Source organism: Microcaecilia unicolor, chromosome 10 (genome assembly GCF_901765095.1).
Source record: "Microcaecilia unicolor chromosome 10, aMicUni1.1, whole genome shotgun sequence".
In the NCBI taxonomy this organism is placed as follows: domain Eukaryota; kingdom Metazoa; phylum Chordata; class Amphibia; order Gymnophiona; family Siphonopidae; genus Microcaecilia; species Microcaecilia unicolor.
Window position 1 is genome coordinate 210332070 of NC_044040.1, and position 15815 is coordinate 210347884.

At 45.1% G+C, this 15815-nt stretch overlaps 1 protein-coding gene across 1 annotated transcript in view; it reads left to right on the forward strand.

Moving 5' to 3' along the window:
* The window catches only part of LOC115478384 (probable cation-transporting ATPase 13A4), an 87578-nt gene extending 73326 nt beyond the window's left edge, over positions 1–14252 (forward strand). Inside the window, exons 28-30 of the mRNA XM_030215682.1 lie at positions 3755–3843; positions 9545–9625; positions 13564–14252. Of these exons, the coding sequence (XP_030071542.1) occupies positions 3755–3843; positions 9545–9625; positions 13564–13827 (434 nt within the window). The 3' untranslated portion in view covers positions 13828–14252. The remainder of the gene's footprint in view (positions 1–3754; positions 3844–9544; positions 9626–13563) is intronic.
* Positions 14253–15815: the final 1563 nt, after the last annotated feature.

Consider the following 15815-nt stretch of genomic DNA (forward strand, 5'->3'; position numbering starts at 1 on the left):
TAATGTACTGCCCTGATGGATCATGGTGAATGCATCGTGTACATGCATTTTTTTTGCAGTGGTTCCCTGCAGAGTAATTGGGAACAGCTTTTGTGTTCAGTTTAGGTTGATCAAACAGGTATTGTTGTAGACCACAAGTGCTGTGAGTATACTGTAATTATAATCAAGTTTTAGGGACCAAATACATTATCATTCCATTAGCATTTGAAGCACAGACTCCAGGCCACAACTATACTTAGGGGTCCTTTTACTAAGCCGCATATAGGCGCCTATGCGCACCCAATGCACGCCAATTCGGAATTGCTGCCCGGCTACCACGTGGCCTGGGCAATATTTTCATTTTTTTGCGCTTATCCAGTACGCACGCTGGACATTTTCTGGTGCACAGCGCTAACTGGACGGTAATTGACAGTGTATGCGTGCTGACGATTACCACCCGGTTAATGCGTGAGACCTTACACTAAACTCAATGGGTGGCAGTAAGGTCTCAGGCCCAAAATGGACGCGCGATAATTTTTATTTTGCCACACGTCCATTATCGCCCCCCCCCCCAAAAGGCCTTTTTTGCAGGTGCACTGAAAAATGGACCTGTGCGTGTCCAATACACACGTCTACACCAGCACAGGCCATTTGTCAGCGTATCTTAGTAAAAGGACCCGTTAGTTCTTTTTTTTTTTAAATATCTTTATTAGTTCAGAGCAAGGTCATAATATACACAGTACCGGTGAGTAACCAAAAAAGCGTAACTAATACATGGAAAAACTAACTACAGAGAACAGTACAAATAGCAAAAGGAATAGTATCGTAAACTGAACCAGATACAGCGTAACAGTGTTCCAACCCTCTCCGAAACTATTTGATGTTAAAGATACCCCCAACCAACAAACCTACCTCCCTTTCTTCCCTCCCCCCAACCCCCTTTTCTCAATCACTGCCTCAAGCACAAATGGATTGGTGTTCACCTTCACGCCCTGATACAAATAGGGAAAGATACCTCTGCCATATGTCTATGTATCGTCATTTAGCCAAAGATGAAAATCCACCCAGCCATTTCATGATCCCTGATCAGCCCAAGACTTCAAGATACATCTTTGACAAGCAAAACAGACAGCAACACAAACCTGCATTGTGTATAATCTAGCCCCAAGTTATGCAACTGTGACCCACTACCCATCAAGAGCACCAGATAAGACCAATCAAAGGAAACCCGCAGTGTGTCCTCAACAGCCTGGAGGGCTTGAGACCACAGCGTGGTCAGAGCCAGACACTCCAAGAAAGAGTGGCGAAAGGAGCCCACCGACACTTTGCACTTAATACAGAGATCATCCTCCCACAGTCCCATGAGCCTGCCCTTCTGCCGAGTGATGTAGACTCTGTGGAGTATACAATACTGGACTTCTTGTAAAGCCGCGTTGGAAGTGATCTTCAGAATCTCCTCAAACACTTCCTGAAAGTGCTTACTTGTAACTACCTCTGCCATACCTGCCTCCCACAATTTGGCAAGGGATTTTAATTAAGGAGCAGCCCTTCTGTCTCGAGCTACCTGATACCATTTAAATAACTTATTCAAGGAGGGCGGGAGAGCTAAGAACACCTGATCCACTTGAGTAAAACAGGTTTTGGAGGACAGCCACTTCTCCAGAGAGAGAATGATCACACACCTGGAGAAAATGAAAGAGATGAGTGTTAGGGAAGGCCCATGCGTGCTTGATCTGATCAAAAGAAGGAAAAACACCCTCCCCCAGGAACCCCAGATGTCCCAGGTACCGACAACCACCGCGTCTCCACCGTCCAAAAACACCATATCCATATCCGCACAGAATCCCGGATTGCCCACCAAGAAAAGAAAGGTCTTCATTCCGCATGCGCCCTCAATGGTACAGCGCCACCACTTCCAAGCCTTGCTCGATGCAAGCAGAAAAGGATTATGACCCTTATCGCCATCCTGATGTGAAAAAGCAGGCTTCAAAACAGAACATAAATTGAAAGAGTCGCAGCAGTTCTGCCAAAAATTGGAGGGAGTGAAGGTACTAGAGCACAAGTGGATTTGGCAGGAGGACCATCTTGAACAAGGCTACTCGGCCCAGAAAATGTATTGGAAAGTCTCCCCACTTAGCACAAAACTTGCGTACATGATCCATGACATTTTTCCGATACATCCAAGCATAATCTGCACTTAGGTACACTCCTAGATATTTAATCCCCGTCATCGCCCTGATAAGGGGAAAATCACTTAGGCTCAAACATGCACAAGGTTGAGTGATAGGAAGAGCCTCTGACATTAGGGAAGTCTTTAAGATTTATTTGTACTCTCTTGAAGCAAGGATGTAAACTAAGCAGAGAGCACTTCAGCCTTTGCACTTCTCAGAAATCATGAGGAGGGTAACCCACACTGTGCAGTAGGTACAACCCTAAAAACACAAGCATGAGGAAAGTAACCTGCACTGTGTGGCATGTACAACCCCAACCTTCCTTGGCTTAGTCAATAGGCCATGTTGGTCTTTCTCTACTGTCATTTACTATATTACTATGAAATTTTGGAAAACGTTCACACGTTCTCACATCAATTTAGAATCATACAGCCTCTCCTGCTCGCTTAAATCGCCTGTCGCCGCCCAGCCATGGATATTCAGCAGCACTAAATCAGGGAGTACTGCTGAATATTGTCTCTGACCAGTCCCCAAAAAAGTGAACCGGTCAGGGGCAGGCCAAGGGGCAGCACTGAGGAGGAGCCAGGGTTTATGCAGGCACCGGCAATTTTCAGCCAAGGCCCGCATAAGTTAGGGGGTGAAGCTCAAAGGCTGTCCTGAATTCATCCTCTTATCTTTATGTGGGCCCAGGCTGAATATGGGGCCTGGAACCCGCATTAAAAAAAAATTGTTCCCCCCTCCAGCGGCCCCTGAAAACAGCCCCTCCAGTCAGCAGCCCCATCCCACCCCCACCTGCTGCTCAGGATAGGACCCTCTGGGGCCTACCTGACCTCCCAGGTGGTCAAGCATTGGGGGCAGCAGCAAACTTCCATCACTCAGCTTCTTGAAAGTGGCTGTCGTGACCTCTCGCGATACTTGCAAGAGGTCATGGCAGCCATTTTCAAGAAACTGCTGCTAGGGGCAGGAGCAAGAGGGGTTTGCCCTTGTCCCCGATGCTCCATTGGAACACCAGGGAGGTTATGTAGGCCCCAGGAGAGGTGGGGGTGGGATGGGACTGGTCCTGGCCCAATATTCAGCCTGGGCCTGCGTAAGTTTCTTATGTGAGCTCAGCTGAATATTTGCCAGACCCACATAAGCTCCAGCAGCCTGCCCACCCAACAATATCCCCTGATATTCAGTGCCGGTACACGGACATGGCCCTACACTGAATATCAGGGGATAATTTAACCAGCAATGATCAGCTTTTTTAAAAAAACACTGACCGCCACTGACTGAATATTGGGGGGGGGGGGGGGAGGAATCTCAAAGTAGAACTGAATACCAACACCCCCCCCCCCCCCCCCCACCACCACCACCACCACCTTTCTGGTGGTAGTTTGAAGGGAAAGGGTAAGTGGAGGAGCAGTTTAATGGGTGGTCAGAATTTTATGGCTCATAAAAGCTGCTATTTGTCACCTTCTGAACTGATCCATCTCCTCCACCTCCTCCCCACCCCCAAAACTAACCATTGAAGGGATCTTTAGAACTTAGAAATATATATGTAGCATGAATACGTTCTCCTTGTACACAGTTTCCTCATAGTAATCATGTTCTTCTTCCTTCAGATGTGTTTTTAATTCTGCTGACAGTACAGCTTGCTGTTTGTATTTTCATCTTATTTGCGAACATTGAGGACTTGTACAAACGACTGGAGGTAAGACTTTAAAAGACATTTTGCTTCTATAAAATCAGCACTTCTCAACTAGTGATTTTCATTCCAAAAGAGGACATACGATATCTCAGATTACCTACCCCCTCCCCATGGATCTGATAAAGCACAAATGAAAGGGATTGGTTCCTCAACTTACTTCAGCTGCCAAAACACATATATTGCACTGGGTCATTAATTTGTGCGTACAAATGTGGTTTTAGTTGAAATAGGGTTAGCAAAAGTAGAGGTAGAAAAAAAATGGCTAAAGATATTAAGAAAGGTGGCAAGACTTTTTTAAGATATGTTGGAGAAAGGAGGAAGGCCAGAAATGGAATTGTAAGACTGAAAGATGCTGAGGCCTGCCACGTGGAGAGTGATGAGGAGAAAACAGATGTTTCTGTTCTGTGTTCATGGAGGAAAATCTTGGAGAAGAACCACTGTCAACAGCTAAGAGTGTATGTGGGAATGCACCTTTCACAGAAGAAAACATTTATGAACAACTGGAAAAACTGAAAGTTGACAAAGCCACAGGGCTGGATGGGATGCATCCCAGAATATTGAGAGAACTCAGAGAAATCCTTGCAGAATATCTTAGGGATTTAATAGATCCTTGATGATGGGATAGGATCCGTAAGACTAGAGATGAGTAGATGTGGTCCCTCTTGACATAAGCATAGTAACATAGTATATGAGAGCAGATAAAGACTCGCATGGTCCATCCAGTGTGCCCAGTAATGCATAACCTTGTTTATGATCTGTCCATGCCATTTTCGGGATACAAACCATAGACGTCTGCTCGCACTGGCCTTACTTCCCTATTACTGGAGTTTTCATCGAAGCCTATTCCAGCCAATTCAAATCCATCTGTCCTTAATTGAGACACAGACTGTAGAAGTCTGCTCTGTTAAGCGGGAACCGGGAAGAAGTGGGATTCTGGTAAGCCTCATGTTGGTGTTGGAAAACTAATGGAGATTCTGCTGAAGGAAAATTAAAGAGTCATGAGATAGGAGGTAATGTTCTGTTGTAGATTAGGAATTGATTATTGGACAGAAAGAAGAGGGTCGGGTTAAATGGCCATTTCTTCTAATGGAGGAGGGTGAATAGTGGAGTGCCGCAGGGTTCTGTACTAGGACCAGTGCTATTTAACATATTTATAAATGATTTGGAAATCGGAACGATGAGTGAGGTGATTAAATTTGCAGATGACACAAAAATAATTCAAGGTTGTTAAAACACATGTGGACTGTAAAAATTGCAGGAAGACCTTAGAAAATTAGAAGACTGGCCTCCAAATGGCAGATAAAATTTAATGTGAACAAATGCAAAGTAACGTACATTGGGAAGAATAATCTGAATCATCGTTAACTGATGCTAAAATCTACCTTGAGGGGGTCAGAACCCAAGAAAAAGATCTAGGTGTTGTTATAGACAATACACTGAAATCTTCTGCCAAGTGTGTGGTGATGGCCAAAAAAGCAAACAGGATGCTAGGAATTATTAGGAAAGGGATAGTAAATAAGACCAAGAATACTATAATGCCTCTGTATCACTCCATGGTGTGGCCTCACCTTGAGTAAAGTGTTCAGTTCTGGTCACTATGTCTCAAAAAAGATATAGCGGAATTAGAAAAGGTTCAAAGAAGAGCGACCAAAATGATAAAGGGGATGGAACTCCTCTCAAATGAGGAAAGGTTAAAGAGGTTAGGGCTCTTCAGGTTGGAAAAGAGACGGATGAGAGGAGATATGATCGAGGTCTACAAAATCCTGAGTGGTGTAGAACGAATAGAAGTGAATCGATTTTTTACTCTTTCAAAAAGTACAAAGACCAGGTGACACTCAATGAAGTTATATGGAAACACATTTTAAACAAATGGGAAGAAATATTTTTTCACTCAACAAATAGTTAAGCTCTGGATCTCTTTGTCTGAGAATGTAGTAACAGCGGTTAGCTCATATCTAGGTTTAAATAAGGTTTGAACAAGTTCCTGGAGGAAAAGTCCATAGTCTGCTATTGAGACAGACATAGGGAAGCCACTGCTTATCCCAGGATTGGTAGCATAGTACTTGTGACCTGGATTTGCCACTGTTGGAAACAGGATACGGTTAGATGGACCATTGGTCTGACCCAGTATGGCTACTCTTATGTTGTTTTTGTTCTTATGTAAGATCCAAGGCAACATGGTTTTATCAAAAGAAACTCCTGCCAGACAAATTGGATTGATTTCTTTGACTGGGAGACCAGAGAACTGGATAAATGACACATGCTAGATGCAATCTTCTTGGATTTTAGCAAAGCCTTTGATATGGTTCCTCACAGGAGGCTCCTGAATAAGCTTAGTGGGTTGAAGTTAGGACTCAAAGTGGTGAACTGGAGTGGAAACTGGTTAACAGAGAGAAGACAGAAGATGGTGGTAAAGGGAATCTTCTCAAAAGAAAAGGTACGTAGTGGAGTGCCTCAAGGATCAGTATTGGGACCAATTCTGTTTAATATATTTGTGAGTAACATTGCTGAAGGATTAGAAAGAAAATGTGTTTTTGCAGATGACATGAAGATTTGCAACAGGGTGGACACTATGAAGGGAGTAGAAAATATGAAAAGAGATCTACAAAAATTAGAAGAAGTCTGGCAGTTAAAATGCAAAGTGCAGAGTTATTCACTTGGTGTGTAGAGATAGGTGGTGAGAGGCTGAACAACACAGTTCAGGAGAAATTTGGTGTGATAATGTCTGAGGATCTCAAGGTGGCATAACAATGTGACAAGGCTGTGGCTATAGACAGAAGGATGCTAGGCTGCACAGAGGTATAACCAACAGAAGTAAGGAAGTGTTAATACACCTGTACACGTTGTTGGCGAGGCCCAACTTGAGCATTGTGTTCACATTTGGAGGCCATATCTTACTAAGGACAAAAAAGACTAGAAGCGGTTCAGAGAAAAGCAACAAAAATGGGGCTTTGGGTTTGCGCCAAAAGATATATGAGAAGAGACTTGATGACCTGAGTATGTACACCCTAGAGAAAAAGAGTGATAGGCGAGATATGATGCAGACATTTAAGTACCTGAACGTTATTAACACACAAACAATTCAATTCCAGTTTGTAACATTGTTGCATTGTTGGTTTAATCAAGTATTGACAATATCCAGCTCATTTTCGAAAGAGAAGGGCGCCCATCTTTCGACACAAACCGGGAGATGGGCGCCCTTCTCGCAAGGCCGCCCAAATCAGCATAATCAAAAGCCGCTTTTTTGACACCCTCGACGGCTTTCCGTCGCGGGGACGACCAAAGTTCACGGGGACGTGTCAGCAGGGTAGCAAAGGCGGGACTGGGGCGTGATTAGGAGATGGGCGTCCTCGGCCGATAATGGAAAAAAGAAGGGCGGCCCTGTCGAGCACTTGGCCAACTTTACTTGGTCCACTTTTTTTCATGACCAAGCCATAAAAGGATGCCCGAACTGAGCAGATGACCACCGGAGGAAATCGGGGATGACCTGCCCTTACTCCCCCAGTGGTCACTAACCCCCTCCCACCATAAAAAACAGGTTAAAAATACTTTTTTGCCAGCCTCTATGCCAGTCTCAAATGCCATACTCAGGTCCATCGCAGCAGTATACAGGTCCCTGGAGCAGTTGTAGTGGATGCAGTGTACTTCAGGCAGGCGGACCGTGGGGGGGGTTGGGGGGTTCAGTGCCCAAGGTAAGGGAGCTGTGCACCTGGGAGCAATTTCTGAAGTCCACTGCAGTGCCCCCTAGGGTGCTCGGTTGGTGTCCTGGCATGTGAGGGGGACCAGTGCTGGCTCCTCCCACGACCAAATGGCTTGGATTTAGCCGTTTTTCAGATGGGCGTCTTTGGATTCCATTATCAGCGAAAACCAAGGGCGGCCATCTCTACGGTTGACCCAAATGTTGAGATTTGGGCATCCCCGACCGTATTATTGAAATGAAAGATGGATGCCCATCTTGTTTCGATAATACGGTCGGGGATGCCCCTTTACGGGGCCGTCCTTAGAGATGGGCGCCCCCGTTCGATTATGCCCCTCTAAATGTAACTCTGCTGAAACCAAAATTATAAAACCATTCTTCCAAATTGTAACTGCCTATATGTGGTTGGCACTGTGGTGAATTGCCACTGGTTAGTCATGAAGGAGTGAGGACTAAGGGTGTGGGTCTGGATAGCCCATGCAGGTCTTTATATTATACTAGCCTTTGAGCCCGTAAAAATGGGCTATTATAGGAATGGGGGGTTGAAAGGCCCGCCCCCGCTGCCGAGTTCGCCGCTGCCCCTCCCCCTCCCCCTCCGAATTCGCGCCCCCCCCCCCCCCCCCACCGAGCTGTCACCACCCACCTTTCACCCGGCCGGGCCCTCGCTCCGCTATTGAAACAGCGAGGGTCCGGGAACGCAGCACTGAGCTCTGCTGAGCTGCCGACGTCGGCCTTCGTTCTTCTTCTCTGCCTGTCCCGCCCTCGTGTGACGTAACGTCGTCGAGGGCGGGACAGAGGCAGAGAAGAAGAAGGAAGGGCGATGTCGGCAGCTCAGCAGAGCTCAGTGCTGCGTTCCTGGACCCTCGCTGTTTCAATAGTGGAGCGAGGGCCCGACCGGGTAGAAGGTGGGTGGCGGCAGCGGCGACTCGGGTGGGGGGAGCGTTAGACGGCGGTGTCCCTCCCTCAGAAATGCGCAGTACAGACCCTCTGTGTTCTGCCCCCCGTCATCACGTATTGACGCGGGGGTGGGGCAGAGAAGGTCTCTACTGCGCATTTGCGAGTGAGTACGGTCACTCGCCGTTTATATGTTTGATTAGTATCTTACTATATTGTCCCAGGAATTTTAAACTGTTATGTTTTGCATGAGTTTCAGTGAACTGCATTCCTGTCTGACAATAGTTAATGGACTGAAACAGCTACTTTCTAGGCTTGATGGCCAAAAAAATCAGCCTGCTTGATTGATCTGTATAACTAATGCTGATATAATGCATCCATTCTGTCATAAATCACCTGCAAATGGGAGTAAATACAAGGACAAAATTTGGCAAATAGGCCTCAAAAAAATGGCAGCGAATTGCTCAAGCTGTTCACAAATCAATAATTACAAAGGAGCTGTTTTTACGCAGAAATCCCTGGTTATGAAGCCAGGGTTCAGAAGGGTGAAAGCTTCACTCTCCTTGGTGTATTATGCCAAAGTTATAGGGCTTCCTAAACCTCTCCTGAGGACCTCACAGCCAGTAAAATGTTCCGGATATCTACAATAAATATGCATGCACTGGAGTTCCAGCACATGCAACTTTATCTCATGAACTGCCCTTTAAGCTTCCCATTGTCTCTTTCCAACGTTTCAATGCTGATGTCCCATTGTTATATTCTTAATGATACTTCGATGGTTTCACAAAACTTGTACAATGTAACCTATAACCAAGTTGTAACAAATGTATTTCCATTATTCATATCTTATTGTAAGCCACACTGAGCTCGCAAAGAGGTGGGAAAATGTGGGATACAAATGCAATAAATAAATAAAAAAATAAATAAAAATATTGACTGTAGATATTCTGCAAATCCAACATTCCCAGGACAGGTTATCAAGTTGATGAATGCCCAAAGTGACATGTGGCCTATCATCCATCTGAATGTCTGTATTATGGTAGAATTTATTTCCTAAGCAGTAATGTAAACTGAGGGTCAAAGCCAGGCTGATACCCTGTGGTTTTCCTGCAGCTGGTTTGTACTCCGACGATCTGGAGAGTCGCCATTCTCATCATGCTTATCATCCTTTTTGTCATCTCATTCACAGTAGAGGTAAGTGTATAACCTGTTCAGGTGTCCAGTTGATTATTCAACATGAAAATATGATAACCAATGCATGGTACAAAGGTTTCCATTCCCTAGACTTCATTTATCTCTACTCAGGACACAGAATAATCTAAAAAAGGTAGTTGATGTGTCAGGTACAGTTATACATTTATTCACATTGTACATTTGTATAAGTTTAGGAAGAGGTCCGTCCCCCCCCCCCCCCCCCCACACACACACAATATTTAGCGGCATTTGACCAGCCAGAATCGGCACCTGGCCAGTTAAATTCCAGAAAACTGGTTATCTCCTGCTGAATATTACTGGTTAGTGGCTAGCAGATAGCCAGTTATATTGCCCAGTCTAACCGGCTATCTGCTGATTTTTAAAGCTGGTTTAGAAACTTCAAAGCATTTTCACTTTGTATTCTACTTTACCATTTATGTGCATTAATGCAATACCACTTGTAATTCTCTATCCGGAAATGGCGATCGCCATCACGGCATAATGTAAGCCACATTGAACCTGCAAATTGGTGGGAAAATGTGGGATACAAATGCAACAAATAATAATAATAATATTTGGCTATGTGAAAACATCTTTGGTCGGTTTATATAGATAACTGGCTAGTGCTGAATATCAGCTTAGCTGATTAACTTTAAACCAGCCAAAAATAAACCAGATATTCAATGCCAGTCACCAGAAATGGCCTCAACCGTAGTAAGCCGGTCTAACTCCAGCGGTCTGAAAATCGGCCTCATCATACATCTAGACCTGTATCTACGCCCAAGTCAACTAGGCCTGTGCCCAGGAGGGCAAAATTGCAAGTGCAATAAAGCTTCTGCCCCCTTTGCTCTTCCCATAAACCACCAATCCCACCCTACTCTCTGAATCCTTTTCTTCTACTGCCATCCCCTTTGGGCTTTGATGGCTTTGCTTCAGCGACAGACTCCTTAGACTGCAGTAAGCAGAAGGTAGGTATTTATATACAAACAAATCTTTTTTCAGATGGGGAAGCGATAGAACTAGAGACATGAGCTGAGGTTTCAAGAAGGTAGACTTAGGAGTAACATCAGGAAATAGTTTTTTCACAGAGAGGGCGGTGGAGGTGGTGGAGACAAAACCAGTGGCAGAATACAAAAACGTTTGGGATACATATAGAGGATCCCTATACAGAAAGAGTATGGAATTAAAGCACAACTTAAATGACCTTCACGCAGTGCTGTGCTGGAGCAGGCTCTCACAGGCTCGCAAGAGCCGGTTGTTAAGTTTTTAAGAATTTTGGGAGCCGGTTGTTACAGTAGGGCCCTCCATGGCTACTTTAGCAACTGGCTCCCAAAATGTGGGCTTGGGCCCCCTGCTGAATTCTCTTTTACTTTGCTGGTGGGGATGCTGAGCCCTGCCAGCCAAGTAAATAGACTACTGCTGCTCCCCGCTCCTTGTTTCCAGCTCTGGGAAGCAGGCTGAGACTTCTCGAGCATGTGTGAGAAGTTCCAGCATGCTGCTCAGAGCAAGACGTTGGGAGTGGTGGCAGTCCATTTATTGGCTGCCAGCAAAGGTATGCCTAGCGTGCCCGCATGAAGGGAGGGAGGAGAGAGCGGCAAGTGTTGCTCCCCCCGGCCACCCCTGGCCCTTCCAACTGCAGAGCTGGCTATGTCCGGAGAAAGAGCCTGTTGTTAAAATTTTACCAGCACACCCCTGCCTTCACGCTTTAAACAGGCACAGAGAGGTGAAAGCTGCATGGAGCGGCAGGTGCAACTCTGGCGTCCTTAAAGGACAGAATGGATAGACCATGCAGGTTTTTATCTGCTGTCATTTACTATTTCAAGAGTGGTTGGTCTATGTTCACAGGCTTTGCCCCCCAGTGGCGTACCGAGGGCGGGGCGATAGGGGCGGAATGCATCATATAAAAAGGAGAGAGGGAGACACAGGCAGGATAGAAGGGGGAAAGAAAAGGCAGGCAGTGGATGGCAGAGAAAGCTGGCAGACACCACCATATGGAAAAAGGAAAAGGGCAGACACGCTGGATGAAAGGGAGAGAGAAAGACAGCAGATGCTGAATGGAAGGGAGAGAGTGAAGAGAAGACGAGGAAAGCAGAAACCAGAGACAACAAAGGTAGAAAAAAAAAGATTTATTTATTTATTTGCTTTAGAATAATGTAGTATTGTAGCTGTGGTGATAAATAGATAAGGTGATCTTTTTGTTGGACTAATTTTAATACATTTTTTACCAACTTTCAGAGACCAAAACCTCCATCCTTAGGTCAGGACAGGACCGTAACAGCAGTATATTGTACTGGCCTTTGAAAGCTAATTGAAAATGTATTAGTCCAATAAAATGGTATTATCTTATTTTCTCTGTTTTGTTTTATTTGTTTTTTAATTTGTAAAGTGGTGATTGGTATTTGTCAGTTTTTTTTCAAATTTACGTCTGCTATCTTTATATTTTGCACAGTACTAGGGACATGCATCACTGTTTCTGTGGTGTTGCATTGTATGCGGAATCTGGCCTCTTGGGGGTTCAGTTTAATTTTTGTCTACATATTTCTATTTTAGTTTGTGGTTACTTATTCTATACTTGGTGAGGATGTATCTGTGTTCTCTGTTTGTGAAAAAGACATGATTTTCTGTTGGCAGGATCATTTTTACTAATGTCTTGTGTAATTTTACAATGGGTGTATTGATGTTCTAGTGCTCACTGCAATGTTTAAGATGCTGCCTTTCCTAGGTACACCCTTGTTGTGTGACTCGTGGATTATTAGTAAAAATAATATTTTCATATAGAGGAGGGGGTGTTAAAAAATGATCGATCCCTGGTGTCAAATACGCTATAGGTACGCCACTGCTGTCCCCTCATGGAATCCCAGAGGAGGTAAAGTTATCCTGGGGTTTCTGAGCACTGATTGATTAATTCCCTAAGCTCACTGCAATCTGATGATCACTCACTGGAGAAGGTTTTACAATTTGGAGAGTAGAAAGGCAGTGGCAGGGGGGAAGAATTCAGGAGTCTGTAAGTGTGGAATGGATCTCAGAGATGCCAAATATTTCACTTTGCAGATATGGGAAGCTGCTGTCCTGAGGTCATTGGTTACTTCTGCAGTATAGGGTAACCTGTGCTTGATATAAAAGTTTGACTACTACTACTACTACTACTTAACATTTCTATAGCGCTACTAGGGTTACGCAGCGCTGTACAGTTTAACAGAGAAGGACAGTCCCTGCTCAAAGAGCTTACAATCTAATAGATAAGAGTGAGACAAATATAGGACAATCAAGCCATTGTGACATCACTGATCAGGCTGGCTCTTAGTCATTGGTGGAATGAGGCATTATGACATCACAATCTCAGCTCTGGTTACCAGAGACTGAAACTCTTCACACTAAGGGGGGAAGTGGGCCAAGTATAGGACAGTCGAGCCATTGTGACATCACTGATGAGGTTGGCTCTTAGGCATTGGTGGAATGAGGCATTATGACATCACAATCTCAGCTCTGGTTAAATCACTGCTATATGTAAAACTACTACTACTACTTAACATTTCTATAGCGCTACTAGGGTTACGCAGCGCTGTACAGTTTAACAGAGAAGGACAGTCCCTGCTCAAAGGAGCTTACAATCTAAAGGACGAAATGTCAAGTTGAGGCAGTCTAGATTTCCTGAATAGAGGTATGGTGGTTAGGTGCCGAAGGCGACATTGAAGAGGTGGGCTTTGAGCAAGGATTTGAAGATGGGCAGGGAGGGGGCCTGGCGAATGGGCTCAGGGAATTGGCGGTGGTGGAGAAGGGTACTGAAAGGAGGGATTTGTCTTGAGAGTGGAGGTTACGGGTAGGAACGTAGGGGGAGATGGGGGTAGAGAGGTAGGGAGGGGCTGCAGATCGAGTGCATTTGTAGGTTTCATACTGTTGGTTATCTTTAACATGAATTAATGTCATTTATCTTTCAGGAGACCATCATTGAAAATAGATCATTCTGGCGGAAGATTAAAGAATGTGTCGGTTATCACTCAAAAAGTCAGTACAGGATATTGCTCAGTGCACTGGCGACTGACCCCAGCTGGCCTCCACTGTATAAGACTGAGTATGCAGACGCGATTAGCACACAGACCGATGGCAAAGAAGCCTACATGAACCCAGCATATGAGGAAGAAATACTTGTTGATGGAAAACAGGATACAGATATTGCAGTGATCATGCCTAGTGCTTCTTAGCAGACTATAGAAATGATTGAATGGAACATAAATGTCAATACAAAGGAAACAGCACAGGGATGACTGAGTCTGCTATGACCCAACTCAGGTGGTGCCTCTGAACTTACGGGTCGTGGTCTACTCAGCCTGCCACTGTTCAAAGAACTGGTTTCATAAAGGTTTTCTTCCACTATGAAATGCCGTAGGTCTGGGTGGGTTTTAGAGATAAAAATGGGTAGTCTTGCATTTTGGTTGTTGCAGTGTTATCCCTTGCCATTATTATAAGAAACCATGAAAATCAAAATGAAAATATTTTAATAAGGGGTTTAATTACTTGATTTTAGTGGGTCAACAAAAAGGTATTTCAAAGTACAATACACCAGGCCCTGGAAAATGCCAGTTAGCTTAGCAGGGTTTGAAAAAGGTTTGGACAATTTCCTAAAAGAAATGTCCATAAGCCATTATTAAGATGGGGAAATCCACTGCATATTCTAGGATAAGCAGCATAAAATCTGTTTTACTGTTCTGGGATCTTGCTAGGTACTTGTGACCTGGATTGGCCATTTTTGAAAATAATATACTGATCTTGATGGACCTTCGGTTTGTCCTAGTATGGCAAAACCTATGTTCTTATGTTATTTAATTGCACTTCTCACATTCCAAGGAAAGCTTGGGCGCCTTTTACAAAGGCATGCTAGCATTTTTAGGAATATATGGGCATCTTTAGGTTCAGCACACGCTTATGTTTAGCACGCACTAAAATCGCTAGCATGCCTTTGTAAAAGACCCCCATTGTATCTTATGAAAGCAGAGTTAGACAGACTTGTACTGTTTTTAGTCCACAGAACTGCACCTTTGAGCTAGGGGCGTAGCTAGGTGGGGCCACAGGGGCATAGGCTCCTGCAGATTTAGAGCTGGCCCCCCTGCTTTCACCCCCCCCTGCCGCCGACCCTCCCCTACCACATTTGACCTTCTCTCCCGCTGCCGCCATCAGGTACCTTTAGCACTGGTCTCCAGCGCGTTGCTGATCTGGATTCTGTTTCTGTGAGTCCTGACATCCTGCATGTAGGAACCTGCAGGACGTCAGGACTCACAGAAACAGAATCCAGACCAGCAAATGCGCTGGACTCGGAGACCGGCGCGGAAAGGGACTTCGACTGGCAGGGGTTGGGGACCCCCGCCAGCAAAGGTACCTCGCAGTGGCGGGGGAGGGTTGGCGGTGGCGGGAGGGGGGGTCGAAAAGGGAAGGGGAGGGGGTCAAAAGTGGCAGGGGGGGCTAAAATGTGCCCCTCACCTCGGGCTGTGGACCCCCCCTCCCACCGAAGTCTGCTACGCCCCTGCTTTGAGCTCATCTAGTTTACAAATATATTTAATGTTACTTATGCAAACCTCTTGTAGCAAAGTAAAGTTTGCTAGTTCATATTGCAATTCTTGAATATATTGTTAAGTTATTTTGTGACTACAAACTGTGCCCATGGTTATGGGTGATTTTTTTTTTTTCATTTTTAGAAAGTCCCATCCTATGCATATTATGGGATAATGGGTAAAATGAAATCACTGGATGATGCAAAGAGAGATAAATTGTTATGAATATGTCAATTACCTTTTGCATGTTTGTTTTAGTATAATTTCAATGCTGAGTTGCTGCCAGTGGTGTAGCCAAGGGTGGGCCCGGGTGGGCCCAGGCCCACCCACTTTGGGCTCAGGCCCACCCAGTAGCAGCACACCTATGAAGTGTCTGGCAGGGATCCCCAAGCCCCACCAGCTGAAAATTCCCAACAATTGTCCTTCCTGCATACCAGCCTTCCCTCTAATGTATTCCCACCTATGCGGAAACAGGAAGTTGCATCAGAGGGAAGGCTGTGGGGCCAACATGAGCAGTGTGTATTAGTTGCTGCTCTCTGCCAGTGAAAGTCTGCTATTTAAAAGGTATGTGGGGGAGGGGGGATGTTTGAGAGACCATATGGCATGCAGGCGAGAGAGGGAGAGACCGAATCACTTGTGGGACA